General features: G+C 34.6%; 2 protein-coding genes across 4 annotated transcripts; one reads left to right on the top strand and one right to left on the bottom strand.

Moving 5' to 3' along the window:
* Positions 1-274: 274 nt before the first annotated feature.
* On the top strand, positions 275-10,870 carry LOC107036506 (PX domain-containing protein kinase-like protein). Of its 3 annotated transcripts, none has more exons than XM_015254521.1 (7): positions 275-857; positions 2,775-3,060; positions 4,501-5,010; positions 5,969-6,471; positions 7,161-7,317; positions 8,040-8,099; positions 8,256-8,344. In XM_015254521.1, exons 1-6 carry the CDS (start codon positions 756-758, stop codon positions 8,054-8,056), a joined length of 1,575 nt encoding a protein of 524 aa, XP_015110007.1. In that variant the 5' UTR covers positions 275-755; the 3' UTR covers positions 8,057-8,099; positions 8,256-8,344. The 3 variants fall into 3 exon arrangements, with proteins under 3 accessions (XP_015110007.1, XP_015110008.1, XP_015110006.1); XM_015254522.1 differs by having other exon boundaries at positions 8,040-8,084; positions 8,256-8,337; XM_015254520.2 differs by lacking the exon at positions 8,040-8,099 and having other exon boundaries at positions 8,256-10,870.
* Positions 10,861-17,860, bottom strand: LOC107036507 (tafazzin homolog). The gene is made up of 5 exons (XM_015254523.2): positions 17,386-17,860; positions 17,050-17,178; positions 15,311-15,554; positions 13,252-13,506; positions 10,861-12,306 (listed from the first exon to the last, which is right to left on the bottom strand). The coding sequence occupies exons 1-5, from the start codon at positions 17,633-17,635 to the stop codon at positions 12,267-12,269; spliced, it is 918 nt and encodes a 305-aa protein (XP_015110009.1). The 5' UTR covers positions 17,636-17,860; the 3' UTR covers positions 10,861-12,266.
* Between the last annotated feature and the right edge of the window lie 290 nt (positions 17,861-18,150).

The following is an 18,150-nucleotide window of genomic DNA, read 5'->3' as shown; positions in this document are numbered from 1 at the left end:
TAGTTTTATATTTTGGTACATTAACGCTGGGGTGGCGCCACACGTTTTTCAGTCCTAAGGAGTGCAATTCTCACTTTTTCACTCCTAAGTAGTGCATTTCTCACTTTTATACTGCTCAACGGTAAAAAGACCTACTTCTCATGCTTAACTACCGTCGGTAAAAGAGCCCTTTTTGGGCTTGAGCAATGAAAAATCATTTGTTTGGACTCGTAACAAACTTATCCATTGAAAAGCCCAAAGCGCCTCTATCTTCAAGAATCCGAATGAACCCAATGCCAACAACAAACCAAAACTCCACAAATCGATCGCCCTAGTTGTCTCAGTGTTTTGAAAATCCCTGGCAAGTGGCATTCCGCTCACAGTCTCCCCTCTAATTCGCTTAAAACCCACCGAAATTCATCTGAATCGCTGAATAATGTTAAAGATCCGAGACTTATCACCTCTACCCAGTGCCTGATACTGCTGACACGGAAAAACATGGCAACGTGACAAAATGGCGAATGAATACCCGTAGACGTCAAGGACGACAGTCACCTCTGGCTATCGCCACCGAAAAATTCTCCCACAAACTTCTAACCCGTAATAATTAATCTAAAAGTGTTGGTGAATTGAAAGTGAATTAGATAAGAGTGAATTGATAAATCAATGCTGAGATGAATCTTCGTCGCGTCATTTATGGCGCCGCTGGGAAACTACGCGGTAGAAAAACGCAGTACGCCCATCACGGGCTCTGCTCCCCATATTACTGATGATCAATGGCTTTATTCGAGAAAAAATATACGAATAAAGTGTTGCTAGATGATACAGAGAAGTTGACAAGTGTCATCGAAAATGCTAGGACTATTAACGGTCACACGGTAATTTTCTACTCAATATTTTTTATTTTTATGATGTGAGGATGTTATGGAGAATGTTGGGATGTTGGAGTAACACTTTTGACATTTGACATTTGACATTTTGACATTACTCACTGCATCTCCGTATTTTGGATGCATTCGCGAAATCAACCTGTAGGTGCTCTTGGAGAGATGATGTAAAATAGGGGCGAGTGGGGTAAAATGGACACTTTAGACTTTTCTTTTAATTACTCATAACTCAGAAATAAATTTATCAATTGAGCTCAGTTCAGGCTCATCACAAAGGAAAAGAATTGTTCTTTGCAATGAAAAAAAAATTATGATATTTTGTCAACATTGCAAGCCGTCATTAACATTTAAAAAAAGTCAAAAGTGTCCATTTTACCCCAACCTCCCCGTACCTCACTCACGTCATTTGAGTGAGTATCTTTGGAGAAAAGGGGTTTAGGAGAATTTATTGAGTTTTTTATGTGACGACTCGTGAGGTAGAGATAATTTTTCATGATATTTGGTTCTAACCCGACGGTTTTTTTTAGTATTTGTAAAAATGCTGGAGTAGAAGATTTTTTTAAAGCAGATATGTATGCAGTGAAATGAATAAGCATGGAGATTAATTTGTAAATTTATTGGAGGAGAAGAGGGTTAGGGGAATTGTTGGGAGATGTTCTATGTTCTTGAGGCCGTCCAACTTCCAGGTTTTACGGGCCGTTATCTGATATCTTAAACTATCGTATTACATATCTGTTTGAGGAATCGATTCCGATGAGTTATTATTACAATTCTTCAGCTTTTTGATGAGTGTAATTCTTTCCTGATTAAGTTCTAATCAGTGGCAGAAAACGTGATCAATGTCTTAGTTCTCAAAACCTCAGGAAAGGCTTGGATCAATAATGATATTTAATTGTTTGGGACTGTTCCTCTTGATTCTAAAACTTTTTGCAAAAAAATTTCTAATATTTCCTGCAGCCCATGAGAAAACATTCCTCAAAACCATTTTCTTAGTTCTAAAGATACTAAAACCATTATCACTATGCAACCTTTCAACTCTTCAATCTCCTCTTCGTTGACATTTCGGTACACGTTTAAAGTAGTTCTACCCGTCGGTCGGGCTACCCTATACTTTTGGATATTTGGATATTTTTTTTTATTTTGAGTTTTTAAATTTTTCAACTAAATTGCATGGAAAAAATTTGAATAAATTCATACCCAGTCAGTATTATCTAGATTAAATTGCGTAAAATATTGATATTTTTGTAAACATTGCCCTCTTATAAATAAATAATGAAACTTGTTTGCAAAACGGTGGATTATTTTTTATTTTTTATGAGGTGTCCAAAAAATTCTTGATTTTTTCACATCTAATGAAAAAAAATCAAATTTTAATCTTTGATTACAATGGGAATGTTAATTTTCACATAAGACACTGGGTTAAATCCTGATTTTTAAACATTTCTTTTTTGAAAAACCAAAACGATAATTAAATTGAGAAAAAAATTAGAATTCCAAATCTAATCGAGTTTTCTGCAATTTTTTTGCAGCTTTCAATAATCTTTGAATTTACCGTAAGGGTAGAGCTACTTTAATCCCAGATTTAGTGGATTTCGTCATAAGGCCGAAAAAAAATCCCCGGCGAATATGAGTTTCAACCCGAGCCGAAGGCGAGGGTTGCAATCGTATGAGCTTGAAAGGTTTTTTTAGATCGTGTGACGGACATTTTTTGCTATAACTGCAGTGAAGCGCTTCCCAACGGCCGGAATGACAGACAGGAAATATAGGAATAATTAATATCAAATGTAAATATTGTCCAGGTGAATGAGTTGAACAACATCTCCATAACATTCTGAACGACCACCACTTACAGGGCATCTCCCATAACTGATGACAATTGTTTTTAGAATTTTTTTTCGCCTTTTCTAGGAGTATGTGATTAGGACACAGCGAGGCCCACTGCCCGAGAGATCGTGGCGCATTAGCAGACGGTACAATGAATTCGTTCAACTCAATGCAGCTTTATCCATTTCGGGGATTGAGTTACCATTGCCCCCTAAGAGAATCATTGGTAATATGGATACTGACTTTATAGCTCAACGACAAATTGGACTGCAGAATTATTTAAATACGGTACTAATGAATCCCATATTGGCATCGTCGCTGCCAATGAAACATTTTCTCGATCCTAACAACTATACGGCACCACTGCACGGTAATTTTATCACATTATTTTCCATATTTTTTTTGCTTCCGAATGGAAGCTTTGTAATCGGTCGATTTTTCGATTCTCTGATTTTCATGAAGCTGAAACTAGCAGAATATTCATCAGCGGAAAATCCAATTTAGGGAATATTTAAGGGTAGAAAATTCAAATAATCATGTGTACAAATGTTTTTCAAGTACGGAAGAATTTGTACATTACTTAAAAACATTTGTATACCCCTAGATTCGCCTATAAGACAAATCTTCTGCTGTCGAATCTTTCGCTTGTTTCCGCTTTATCTGATTTTGCTTGGAAATGACTTAAAATCTTATGAAACGTCGAGATATGATGTTTTTTCCGAATGTCTGTGTGTCCCGTCCGTATGTGCGTACAAAATTCTGGAAATTTTTTCATAAATTTCACAGAAAAAGGATTAAAATTGAACTATTTGTTAGTTTATTTATTCTTTGTTATGTTATCTTGACTTCAGATAATTTGTTTCTGCTAATTAAAACATTCTTGAAGATATGGAATCCATTTAGGTGATACTTTTATTTTAGATCCTACCAGGAAACTCGAATTTCCCTCAACCGCCCAGCAATTGGCCTGTTCACCCTACCCCATATGTACCCTGTCATTATGACTCAGAATTCTCGATTCCGAATGTCGAGCGATGAGTTGGGTATCTCAAAGAATATTTTGTATGATACGTGCGTGTAACCGGGCGGCTGTGCCGCCCTCGTGAGTAACCGCCTGCTTTCCGCACTAGTTACGTAATGTACTATAACAAGATAGTGTATAACGCAAATACCGTCATAAGATTATTACGAGCAATGTAACTGCAGTGATATAATATCTTACATATTAAAAAATGGTTCGGTGTTTGTTTTGTTCATTATACGGAAATAATCCGTCCACTGTGACTGAGTACCTGTAATTGTTCAACCTTGGTCTCAATAAACATTTAAAAAAATTCTAAGCGGCCGTATCCTTGATACAGCAGTTAGATTTAACGTGGACACGTCTATGATGTTATTCTGTTGTTAATGGGTCAGTTGCTACTTACATGTGACGTTAAGCCTAACTGCTGTGAAAGGATGCAGCCGCTTAGCATTTTTTCAATTGTATGGATTGACACAAATTTAATTTTTCAAAAAATATCTGAAAGTTCTAGAAAATCCGAGAGTTTTCGCACATTTTCGAGAAAACCGAAGACTATTCTGGAATTTTCTGTAAAAACGGAGAATTTTCTCGAATTTTCTAGAAAATCGAACGTTTTTTTTTAAACTTTCCGAAAAACCGGAGAATTTTCGCGAATTTTTCAGAAAACCGGAGAATTTTCTCGAGTTTTTTTAGAAAATCGGAGAATTTTCTGTGAAACTGAAGAATTTTCTCGAAGTTTCTAGAATTGTTACGAGTAGAAATAAATGATTAAATGTTTCATTTCAGAGATAGCACTGCAACAGGTGTCCCTAGCCCTCCGCAGCGATGCAAACTTCGAGATTGGCAAGCCGATTGTGGACATGGGCTGGCGGTTGAGAAAACACTATTACACAGTGAAAAACCGCCAGAACCCGAAGCAAGAACTCTTACTAGCATGGGTGGAATTCGGACCGGACAAGCATCTCCCGGACAAGGACATGCAGGGAGTTTTCAAGAGCCTAGGAACCCTGAAGCACACCAACATCGAGGGAATCGTTCACCAGCACGTGACAGACACAGGAGCCCTCACGATCAGGAACTTCCATCCCAACGGCACCTTGAGGGACATTTTGTGCAACACAAAACCAAAGCAACCGTTCATCAAGAAATACGGGAATCCGAAACAGCCGAAACCACTGGCTTCCTCGGAAATAGCGACGTATTCTTATCAAATATTAGAAGCCCTGAGCTATTTACATGAGAAGGGACTTCCTTATGGACATCTGCACACTGGAAATATTCTCATTACTCCAACAGGTGGGTAATTTTTTGACGTTCAAATTTGGAAGTGTTTTAAATCGTTTTGAAAATACTTATCTCATAAATTAATGATCTCGGTAAATTTGTCAACAGATCTTTATGTGAAGAATTTTTAAACCACGTGTTTTAGAAATATTTACCTAGTAATTTTTAGGAAATTTCAGTTATTGGCATTACATAATTTTGTATTCAATTTTGAAATGTGAAGTTTTTTGACATTCGTCACTCAACACTATAATTCAGTGAAATTGAATTTTTATATGTTAATGGAGCCATTTCTCTTTAAAATGGATGAGAAACGATTATATGAAAGACATTTACATTTTTATTCGGAATTCATGTGAAATTTGGAGGATAATTCTTAGATAATAATGATCCGTCGTAAAATTCTCTAACAGCAATTTTTTAAAATAATTCATTAATGAAAAATATAAAATTTTTATTTTTCTAGGATTATTATCTCTTCCAATAGGGAAGACATACAAAAGAATTGGGCAAGCTCTTTTCCAGAATAAAAAGGAATTTATTGCATGTTTGACCTAGCCATTCCTCTTTTCATTTATAATGAACCCAAAATATAGCTTATAGTCAAGGTTCAACTACATAGAGCTGCAATGATCCACAATATGTATGATTTTCCTAAAACGATGTTATATCTTCGAATATAAAAATTATCGAGAAAAAAATAGAAAAAATATGACATTTTCCATAATTATGCAATCGTCCTACAATCACCTGATCGTAGTAGAAAATCAGAATATATATTTCCTCTCTAGCTGAGAACATTCCCGACAAGAGACACCTCTGAAACTTTTTTTTCGATTACTCATTCTCGACAAAATCTTATAATTATCAGCTGATTACATTTCAAGATTTCAATTTCAAATTTGTTTTTTATTTCATTAGTTTTTATGGATTGCTTTTGCAATTTCTGCATTCATCTTGTTAATTACAGGTGCTAAATTACTTGACATTGAGAATGGACTCCTCGGCCTGCCCACTTTCTACCGACCCTACGTTGTTCAGAGGAGAAAACTCCACGCGACAACTCAAGTAGACGTTTACGCACTAGGTCACGTTTTGTACGAGATGGCATTCGGTAGACCTCTGCTGGAAGCCACATGCACAGACCTTCCGCACTGTGATGTTCACCTGAAGAATCTTCTAGAGGTGATCCTGTCCCCTGAAGCGCTGAAACAGGATCTTCCCACTTTCTCGAGACTCCTGGAGCACCCCTTCTTCGATAATGCGAGGCGGGGGGTGAATGCCAGCGGATCTGTCGAAAAACCTCATTTTAAGTTGAGCAGCCATCTGAAGGAGGCACTTCTGGCTGCTGCTAATAAGGCTGAGCAGAGACTGAGGGACGAGCAGAAGGTTGCCAGGCATCAGAAGAGGCTGGTCAAGGTTCAGGAGATGATGAGCTCCGAGGAGGAGATGAAGAAGAGGAAGCATAAATTGGTGAGTGGATTTTATGGCTTGGTTTGAATATTTTATACAGCTGCCTTGCGGGAAACCCTCAGTGTTACAGTTATCCTCATTTGAAGCCTGTTGCACATTTTCTGAACATCTGACAGATACATTTTGTCGTTGACTACACTGAGAGAAAAAAGAATCAGTTCTCAAATAAGTCTTGTTTGGGCCAAAAAATCGTTAATTGAAAACAGCGATCAGTCGACAATCATTACATTTGTAATATTTTGTAATATTAGAATTTGCACCTTTCTATTATTATAATTTTATTATGTTATTTGAAATTTGAAAATATGAAAATAATTCATGATTTAAATTTTCTATTAACTATTGAGTAAATAATTATAAATTTCATAAAGGGATTTTTCAATTAGACATGTAATGATCAAACATCTGACACGATTACTGGTTGATAGATTATTTCGGAATTTGAATATATCATTGATGATAATTTGGTAATTGAAAATTGTTGTTAAAAACGCATTTTGCTTCATAAAACAGGCTCAAATGATTGTCGATTTATTTTATGACTCAAAGGTTTTAGAAAAAAAGTTAAGAAAATTTCTCTCATAATCAGTGAAATTATCATTTATTTCATTTTATTGTTGGGTAGATCGTAGGTATGTCCATGTGTTTCCTTTATCAATAACTGACTTCGCTTATTCTTTCTTCTACAGAAAAAGGAGCAGAAATTAGCTCAAGAACAACGATCTTCAAGTCACCTCGGAACCAATGGACTCAAACAGATTAATGGAAAAAGTCCTGAGAGATCTGACAGTCCTACAAGTACATCCACCACGACCAGTGTCGGTACTCTGACACCTCCATCCCATGGTAATTATTTCAATTCCTTAATCAGAAAGTTTTCTAACATTGAGAATTTCACAATATCAAATTACAAGTATAAAAAATTATGAAAAATATTTTTCCTAGGAAATTCTATTGAATTCTTTTTTTCGGATTACACTTTTTGCAAGTTTTTATCAAGTGACTGTTTCATTGAAATTGGAAGGAATTTCATTTTAAATTCACAATTGGATGTAAAAAATCTGTAAAATTATTGAAAAATTAATAAAATCATAAAAATTCAGGTGAATACATTCTTAAATTTTCAATCATAATTGAAAAATTAATCTCAATAATCTCATTCATATTCACAACAGTGCATTTTCCCAAAGTTAATTTGACCAGGTTTTTTTGATGGGCTCCCGGCTCATATTTTCTTGTTCAGTTAAAAGCGTGAGGATGTCTCATAACATCCTCGCTTTTCAATGTCGCTTTTCATAAGATAACTACTAAACTGCCCATGAAATTCCCATTTTTTTCTAAGAGTGCATTAAAGAAATGTCAAGGACCCTATTTTGTAGTTTGAAAACTTCCCCGTGAAAAATGGCTCTTGACATTTTTTTCTAAACCTCGTCATTATCCCAATAATTTCCCAGGAGAATGGGGTAAAATGACTCGTTACATTTTACTCTTTCACTGCAAAATTTCCCTCATAAGAAATAACCATCTCAATATTTTACCAATTCATCAATATTTGAATTTCGATCCAGCTGGACACAAAAGTTGATGGCGCGTACTGCGTTCGATTATGACACGTAGGTCATCAAAAGGTGCTTGATCACATTAAGAGTAATTGAATAATTGAAAAGTATGGACTGAACTATTGATCTTTTCTCTCAACTTCTCTTTCTTTCGCCTTTTATAGAACGTTTAGTTTGCTATTTTTGTGAGTTTATGGTGATCATTATGTATTTATCCATTTGAAGGTTCTAACGAGCACCAAAATCAAGGCCATCCCCTGAGGAACAACAATAACATAAACAACAACGTGGGACCTCCACCGCCACCGCCACCGATGCCAGTGCCATCAGAGCAATTAAAAAGTCAACCCGCAGCACCTCCAGCTGGGAACGACAGAACTGCACTGCTCGGCAGTATATGTAATTTCAATAAGTCTAATCTCCGCAAGGTCACCAATGGAAATAATTAAAGATTGATAATCTAGCTTTAAAAGAAATCTGAAGGAACGAATTAATGATTCAATTAAATCTGCGAGGGCAGTGGTAAAAGAAAGGGGATAATTGCGAAAACTACGTGCCGATTAAGTTGTGGATTGACGAAGATTTTGTTAATCATTTTCTCTTTCATCTCTTTTCACCACTTCTCTCCTGAAATGATTGTCTGAGGGTAAGAAACCAGTGGCCTAGATGTAGCCTGCGTCTTTAGTTTCCATTCCAAAAAACATTAAAAGCGATAGCTACCTAAGAGTATTATCCCGAGTGTTGATTCCTCAAAATCATGTGCTGGTTAATAATCGAACAAATCCCCAAACTCCAGGAATTTAATGATTTCGCCGAAATGAATTGACATTATTTCCGCTTGTCTTCTTACTTTGTACCTCTTACGTTTTACAAAGAAAACCTCATATCGAAGTTAAGGACTTAACGTTTACGTTGCCAATTAAGCTTTTGTAAATAAACAGGAAAAAGAAATGTTTAATAACGAGATGAGAGATGCGACGAGGTAGAGAAGTAAATTAATATATCGATTTTAATAATTGTTATATTTCCAACGTCAGGTCGGGAGACGATGGAATGTATAAAAGAATATTATTCTTCTGTTGAGTTTATCTTATTTTGTCGGATGAAAATACCTGCAAGGTTTTTATGTAAAAATATATGAGATATATACACATGAAAAAAAGTTATATTTAATAAATACGTGAAGTTAAACTAAAAATGAAAAAATCAACGTATATCAGTAAAAGGATTAAATAAATAAGAAAAGTGGCTGAATAATGAAAATAGTTGTCATCTCCTTGTCCTTCAGAAATTTAATAATGTTCATGTCAGAAAATCACTCCTCTCACGTCCTAGAGTTATAAAATATAAAAAAATTGTGGAAAATGCAACTGATGGTCAGGCGATTGGGAAATGACTGAGGAGATGAATCGAAGTTAATTTTTCTGTTGATAATGCAATTGTTTCGAAAGTGAGTGAGTGGGTTTGCGAGGTAAATGTCTTTTGACCATCCTCAACAAACCTCTTCATTCCGACTTTTCATGCAGACATCTGGAAATTCATTTTCGACAATTTCGTAGAGATTATAATTCATGTGCTTTTGTGAATCGCTCTTGAATCAGTGAGTCCATTGAAAAATGTCGAGTGATCTAGTTTTAGGATGTGGATTTTTTTACAACAAGGTTCTTTTGACACCTGTCCATAAAAGCTTTTCTTTTCAAAGATATTCACAGAACTATGAACACTAATATTGGACAAAATCCAAAGTATCATTTCTCCAATATTTTTGGAATCCGGTAGTATATAGTAAATGTCAGCCATTTCTTCAGGGCATCTCTAAAGAGAATCTTATTGATTTTTTCAATTAATCTCTTCCTTTCGAAAATATATGCAGATAGCTGGAAAATCATTGTTGGCTGATTCATAAAAATTACATTTGTTTTTTTACGAATATTTTTACACTGGTTCATTAAAAAATGTGGAAAGATCTGTTAGTGGAGATTTTAGTGATGCACGAAGGTTTACTGACATTTCTCGTTGAATAGCTTCCCCTTGAATATAATTATAAAGATCTTTCAATTGATTTTTACTTGATTTATCACAATTATATTCCACATTTCAAATTCATGAAAATTATTTCACAAATTTCTTCCAGGACTAGTAGGTTTACTCAAAACAGGTCGAGAGACCAAAGTTTTCACAAGTGAAGGTTATTGAATTCTTCAGATAAATCTCTTCCTGTTGAAGATGTATGCAAATAACTGCAAAATTATTTTCGATCGATTTGTGAAAATTATATTTAGTTTTTTGTGAATATCTCTGGAATCAGTTGGCTTATCACAGACTGTTGACAGACCTTTCTGTAAAGAATTAAGTTATCTACAAACAAAGGTTTCCTGACATTTTTCACTGGAATACTTGCCCTCAAAGATATTCGTGAGAATCTTCTAATTGATTCTTACTAGATTTATAAAATTACATTTGACATTTTGTCATAGAATCATTCATTATCGAAATAATTTCAATGTTGTGTGCTGTGAGTCGTCGTTTTACGTTCTTCAATCGATGAATTTCAACACTGAGTTGTTTGAAAGAGTTAATTATGTGTAAAGACCTCGCATTGACATGTTGGATGATCGTCAACCGAATGAGTGATCAGTTTACAAAGAAAGAAGAGACATTACAAAACATTGAACAGGATGTGTATGTGCCAAGGAGAAATCCGACAAGTCTATGAAATTCGAGTTGTTTGCGTGTAGAAATACAAATCATGAACATACCAGTGTTTGACGACGTTGTATGTGCTGTGTATCTGAACTGTGAATATTAAAAAATACGTAATATAATCATGTTGGTTTTAAGAGTTGTATCTTTATTTTTCAAATTGGCGAAATGGTTTCATTCTCACTTATTCAACGGAATAAGCGTCTCAGTTTGAGACGTAATGTGATTTATTTTCACGACATTTTTGCATTTTTCAATCATTTTTTAAAGTAAATTTAGTCACAAATATTTAATCCAATTTATGAATAATTCCGAAGCCCTTGAATAATCCATTTAGAAACTATCAAGAGCATTTTTGGATGCCCTGCTTCGTTTCATTGACACAATTACCCACTTCTTGGTGACTATTCATAGAAACATCTTCTTTACCTCTTAAACTCTAGTGCAATCTAGGCACTTCAACGTAAAAATATTTTATTGCAATGATCATTCTACAAATAGCTCTCAAACTTCTGAATTCAGCGAAAAATTTGTTCAAATCTATTTTGTTATCAATTTATATGGCACAAATAAGATTTTTCTCTAAACCCATTAGTTTTCAAGATGATTAAGAAAATCCAATCCAAGCCAAACCAATCCAAGCCCCAATTCAAATATATACATAAACCTATCTTCTGCAAGTATTAGGTTTAGGGAACAATATGTTCAGATTTTTTGTGAGGAATTTAGAGGGCTACAAAAAAAAAACTCTTTCGACAATTAAATAACTAAACCATAATCCAAATTTGTGAAACAATTTTGGACACATTAATGATGATTATTTTGCAAATATCTCCGAAAATGTTGGGCTCGGGAGAAAATGCCTTCATTTTGTTGTCAGGAATTTAGAGGGTTACAAAAAAACTCTTGCAACATTTTTCTCTAAAACCCTTTATTTTGGGGATAATCCCAAAAAAAACATTTTGAACTGATAACTATTATTTCACGAATATTTTCGGAACTATAGAATTTAGTGAAAAATAAATTTTTATTGCCCTTGAAAATCTTGACACAAACGATCTCTCAGGGTTTTCCCCTAAATCCCATAGTTCCAGAGATCAACGATCCAGGCACGAACGTAAACAGATTTAATAAAAATAATATACTGAATTAACTTTATTTACATCTCCGAGACGATTAGGCCTCTCATTGAATACGACATCTACAAAAATTGTAGCTCTAATGTACTTAAAACTTAAGATAATCAATCACCTGTTTTGATGGCTCTCGACCTTTTGACACTAATTGTATGATTTTTTTTCTCTTTTTTTGTTCTCTTTTGTTTCTTCTCTACTGCTTTTGCAATCCATGTTGATTGTTGTGGTCATGGAGGTGTATAAAGATAATGAAGTTTAAATATGGGTGAAACATTGATCATTCTTGAGTGTTCGATTTTTAATGGTCTTTCAATGATCTTTTGTGTCGTGGACGTTCAATTGAAATTGATCAAATTTAATTCTAAGTTAAGTGACGGTGTGAACCGTCACTCGGACGTCAAGATCTAACGTGGAGGTCTTCCGTGATTGTTTTTAACCTGAAATAACAATTAAAAGTCATTAATGAATAGAAATTTTATTTTTGCTTCCGAATGGAAGCATTTTAATCGTTAGGCATGTGTGACCGGCTCTTGAACCGAACCGAATAGTGCATTTGGTTAGAAATTCAAACCGAATATACGATTTTTCGGGGTGCAGCGGGAGATTTTTAACGTTTTTTTGCGATTTTAGCACATTTTTGATGGTGTGAGGTAATTAAAACCATTTTAGATCGAGAGCACAAAAAATTTTCGTCGAAAATTCCTACTCAAACTGAAAAATCTTTTTTTACCTATCTCAAAAATCAAATTTCTCTAAAAATTAAAAAATCTAAATAATTCCCTTTTGTGAATGGAAATTTCAAAAAAAAATTGGAAAATAATTTCCCTAAGTCTCTCAACTGTCTCCCAACAGTAGCGAAGTGGTAAAATGGTTAAAGTCGTTTTTGACTCTAGATCATTTTTTAATGAACAGCTCAGAATCTGAGGTAGGTAGCAAAATTGTTGCCAAAGCCTTTTTTGTAGGGAAAATTAAGAACTACACAAAATATTTTCACGGAAATTTCGCTATCTCTCTTAGATTCGGAGATATTCTTCGGGAACTGAGCAAGAAGCAAGAAGTAATCTTTTTGGAAAATATATTTCCTAGTTAACTCCGATAGGTTTCTGATATATATCCGAAAGATAATTGGGGAAAATCGAATATTAATCTTCCTCCAAAAGTAAATTTTTTTTTTTTCAGATTAAAAAAATTTTTTCTAACGGTTCAATATCGAGATTCAAATTTTGATCTGCATTTTTAAATAAACAAATCATTATAAAATGTCCGGAAATTTAGGGTCAAATGTTGACTACGTTTGACTACAAACGTAGAAAAGCAGTTCACTGGAGAAAAAAAATGATCAAAATACTTGGATATCCTTAACGAAAATCCATTTCATGTACCTTAGAAGTTCCGCATCGACTCGGTCAGTTATGGCCTTTCTAGTTTCCATCTCACTAGCATTTGCTGTCCTCAGCTCCTTCAACATATCACTAAAGTCTATGGGCTCTCCATAATACAAGGTCACTCGTTTCCCAACCCTTATCATGTATGGTGGTTCATTAGGTAGAATCTCATCCATTCCAATGTGATAAATTGGTACAACTAATGGCATCACTGGTGATTCCATTATCAATCTCCCTATTCCCCATTTCAACCTGCGAATTTAAGCTACTCTGACTCTTATCTCAACCTGGATTATTTGTTAGTTGAAATTGACTCGTAATTGATGAATCGAGGACATCGAGCTGAATGGAAGAAACACAAATCAATTTTTACTACGAATTTTACGATAACCATAAATTTCATGGTAACAAGATAAAAAGGAATTGAATATTTTGATATTCGCAAGTGCAGCCGGGCAATTATCTCGATTAGAATGGGGTTTGAAACAAAAACCGGAAGATATTTTTTGTTCAGAATTTCCTTGGCTTCAAAAAATGTCTTTCAAAATTTTCAGCTGGCACCTCTGTCTTTCGAGATAAATTGACTATTGGAATAGTTGATATGTTGTTTTATAACTTCCGGAAGGAATTGCGCAGGAATAATACTTTGAAAAGTTTACAAACACCTTCTGATTATTCCGAATGACTAATAAATTCTCGAAGTATTACGTTCTTTTTATAGCGCAATGGGTTGTTGGTATCATTGTAAACAGCTGAAGCTATCGTCATATGTAATTATGTCATTATTTTGAGAATGAATGATTTCAGAAGAATTTTTTCTTAAAATAACTGATGTTTGAGGTAATTTCATAATTAATGGAAGTTCGATGACTTTTTTCTTTCGAAATTACTCATTAAGGATATCCAAGTATCTTTTACATTTTGCACAGAATTAATTTACTTAAACATTCGTTGTTTATAAATAAATAATTGAAATTGTTTAAACTTTCGAAAACTTTATTGTTTTAGGCACGAAATCGATTTCTGGTAAAATTCTGAATATGAATAAATTTATTACCATTCCGAAGAAATGATTTTTGTGGCGGAAAATTAATTGTTTATAGAGGAGAGCGGGGTAAAATGAAACAGTGGAGCAAAATAAAACATGGGGGAAAATGAAATAGCCGAAAACAACTATTTGATGAAATTAAAGCAAAAAAAAATTTTCTTTATCAACTTTTGTTTATCAACTCTTGTTAGACTATAGGGAGTATTGATGAGAATAATAATTTTCTAATCGTCTTATACTTCAGTTGACTATAATTCAATTGATTAGATCATACTTTTCTTTTTTCATTCGATTAATATTCAGCATCTCATTTTCCTATTTCCCCCTCTGGGTCTTCCCTCGGGCCTTGCTCTGGACTTTCGATTTTGCTGGTTCATTTTATTTTCAATTAATCCATTGACAAAATCCTCTACCCTCAAAAATTCTCAATAATTTCTCATGCTACTGAATGGCAAATTATTGTTCTCATCAGAACTCCCAATAATAGAAAGAGTTAATAAAAAAAAATTGTTTTGCTTGAGTTGCATCAAATAGTCATTTTTCGACTGTTTCAGTTTGCCCCACTCTCCCCTAAATTATTTATAGATGCCCGTAATTTCCAAAAATTACAATTTTTTAATTATTTCATCAATCTTCCTCCAAAAGTTGACTTTCTATTTTTTTTTCAGATTTTTAAAATGCTTCCTAACGATTCAATATCGAGATTCAAATGCAGACCTGCACAGTTCAAATAATAGAATCATTGTAAAATGTCCAGAAACTTATGGTCAAATGGGACTCAAACGAAAGTTCTGATGTTCGACTACAAAAGTAGAAAAGCATTTCACTGGAGAAAAAATAGCCAAAGTACTTGGATGTCCTTAATGAGATGAAGAAATTTTATCACTCTCATCACCATAAAATCATGTTAAAAAATAATCCAATGAATTTGTAAAAATCCCGTTGACATCAGAAATTTGTGTTTCCACTTCACTCGATTGAATAAAAAAACAAAACAGCAATTTAAACCTCATATTCTCCTTGAACATATTGACTTTTCCTTCCGGAAAGACATGTACCCAGTCCCCACACCCCAGCTTCTCAATGCAGAAGTTAATGGCCTCCTGATAAACACCATCACCCCTAATCGTAGGTATGCACTTTCCCAACATGAAGAAATAGGAATGCCATACATTGGTGAAGCAGATATCGTGTGCAGCTAATGACCAGCGTATTTTCCTTCTGCTGAGCAAATGTCGCAGGTCCAGGGTGGCTGAAACAACCAGTGAAAGCCAACGTCATTTATTTTCTATGAATAAATAATGCAAAGCTACGTCAGACTGAATCAAACCACGTGAGAGAGGATTCTCTCTCAATCACAATGCGAATCGTCCAGTCACGTCTTTTTATCCAATTCATTATCATAATTTTGCATAATGCAACGTAAAACGTCATGTGAATACGGGTTAATAATGAGTTCGAGACGAAACGTAGAGACACTTATTGTAGACAATTTATGAGCTAAATTTTTCTCAATTATTTCTCCTAAAGCCACTTGATTATAAGATAATTTAGTGTAGTTTTAAGAGTAGTTTCACAAGGAAATGTAAAAAGACATTTCTTTTGAGAATTTTCTCTGCTACAAAAAAGGTCCTTTGAAGAAGACTTTCCTCTTTATTGAAGTAATTCAATAATCAATAAGTTGTTGATGATTCAAATCAAACGTGCAATTTTTCTTCGTTTAATAAAGAGAATTTCCTCAGCTGTGAAAAGTATTTTCTTCTTTGATTGTACAATCAAAATTTCTAGGGATTCCTGCGTGATGTAAAATCCAATAGAAATTGTGACATATTTTACATTATGAAGATGGAAAAAATCGAGATAACATTCGATAGATAATCCACCCGGGCATTAATATAAAAATTTGCGCTATTCATGTAAAATAGACAAAAAATTATCTTTATAATGTTTAAAATACATTCTCGATTCTTTCAGAAACATTTTTTTGGCCATTTTACATGAAAGATCTATTTTTTCATTGAAAAAAAAACGAAATGAGCAGTGTAGGAGTCGAATTTCAAAAAACTAATTCGTAATTGTTATTGTACATATTTTTTCACAAATTTTGAAAAAAAATTTGGATTATTTTCAACATTTTAAGCGTCCGCGGGGCAAACGAACGATAAACAATTAATTTTTTCGCGCTAATTATTCAGTTTTAGACATATATAATCGATCTTCAATGTCTGAGAATCTCATTCCAATATCCCCTGACTTTTAAAACTCATAGTAGTCTCCCCTTACCAGAATTAATTCTTTATAGTTCCTAATCTGGTGTATAAAAGTCGACCTCATAAAACTCCTATCTTCTTTATCTATTTCCAATCTCTTCTCTAACGAATCGGTCCCACAATTAAGAAAAAAAAATACCTCAAAATAGCAAAGAAAGTCAGCAAAAACATTTCGAAAACCGACAGACAACTTCACAATGAACAAATTGAGAGACACGAATATCTGTCGACTTTGAAGAATGTTTGAAAAAACCAATTATCCTCAACAATTGCAAGTTTCAAATAATAAAATAAACATCAATCTCATGAGCTATTGTCAGTGCAATCGTATCCAATTGACATTTCACTTTTCTCTCCACATTATGCACCTCACTGAAGGAATTCTATCCTCACCTCACTGACCGATTCTATCCTCAACCCATTCGGTTACATGAACTGTCTCACTTGCAATCTCCTCAATGATACAACACTACTTACCCCATATTCCTGGATCATCGAAGCAACTGTGATGATTGGATACTGTAATGAGTGGGACATTCTTTGGTCTCTTGTCCAAGGCCTTCTCGATTAAGTGTTTGTTAAAGACTGTCGTTTTATTCAGCCATTCTGCATAAATAAATAATCACTGTCAATGACAAACAATTTAATCAATCGATTCTATTGAATAAAGTAATGAAAAATTGGGGACAGGAGGAATGAAACTTTTAGAAGAAGTGACGATGACAGGAAACTGCCGCTTGTCATCGCCACATTTTTTTTTCCACTCAGTCTCGATGATGGTTTTTTTTCGGCTAATTGAACATAATTACTCACGGATTATTATCTTGGAGAATATTCCAACAGCGGCGAATGTCAAAGAGCTAGCAAAGTGCCATAGTATCGTGGGCCGCCTGAGTTTTGGAATAATCCATGTTATGTCGTAATTCATCTTACATTTGTTTGTGTATGCACAGTAGATTATTAAATGCACCACTGATCGAGGTTTTCGCACTAACGTTGTGGTCGTACTAGAATTATTCCCCCGGGAAAGACTTTGTGCTCTTTCGTAATTCGAGACAGCCATCGTGTCACGCCATGTTTTCTAGGAGCACTGATGCCAACGGTGGGGAGTGCGAAGATTGACGATGTTGGGCGGGTGGGGGTTGGGGACACTGACGCGGAATTTTTAGCGGTATTTGAGGGTAGGGTTGGGCATCTGTCGAGAACGGTAGTTTTTTACATGACATTGTAAAAAACCCGTAATTTTCGTAGTAAATGTGAAAAATGTACAAAACCGGCCGACGTTACCTTTTATGGTAAACCGTGAAGCTTCGCGAAGATTATACATCCAAGGATGATAAATCACGAGGTTCACACGTCGCCAGGATCATGCGTCTCGAGGGCCTCGTAAGGATCATACCGTATGAGGGATGAATTTTACAAGGGTCTATCTCATTATTTATTGATCTCTACTGAATTCGTCGCGTCATCATTTGTCTTGACATTAACTTGTTTCATTCACTATTCTTAAATGACAAAACTAATTCAGTAGTGAAGTGATCAAACGGTTTAAGTCAATTCTATTCAACCGCCAGTTCT

This window comes from Diachasma alloeum, unplaced genomic scaffold, assembly GCF_001412515.2.
Source record: "Diachasma alloeum isolate Michigan unplaced genomic scaffold, Dall2.0 Dall_scaffold_00209, whole genome shotgun sequence".
NCBI classification, from domain to species: Eukaryota; Metazoa; Arthropoda; class Insecta; order Hymenoptera; family Braconidae; genus Diachasma; species Diachasma alloeum.
Note: the sequence above shows the minus strand (reverse complement) of the source record. Positions and strands in the feature narration are given on the sequence as shown.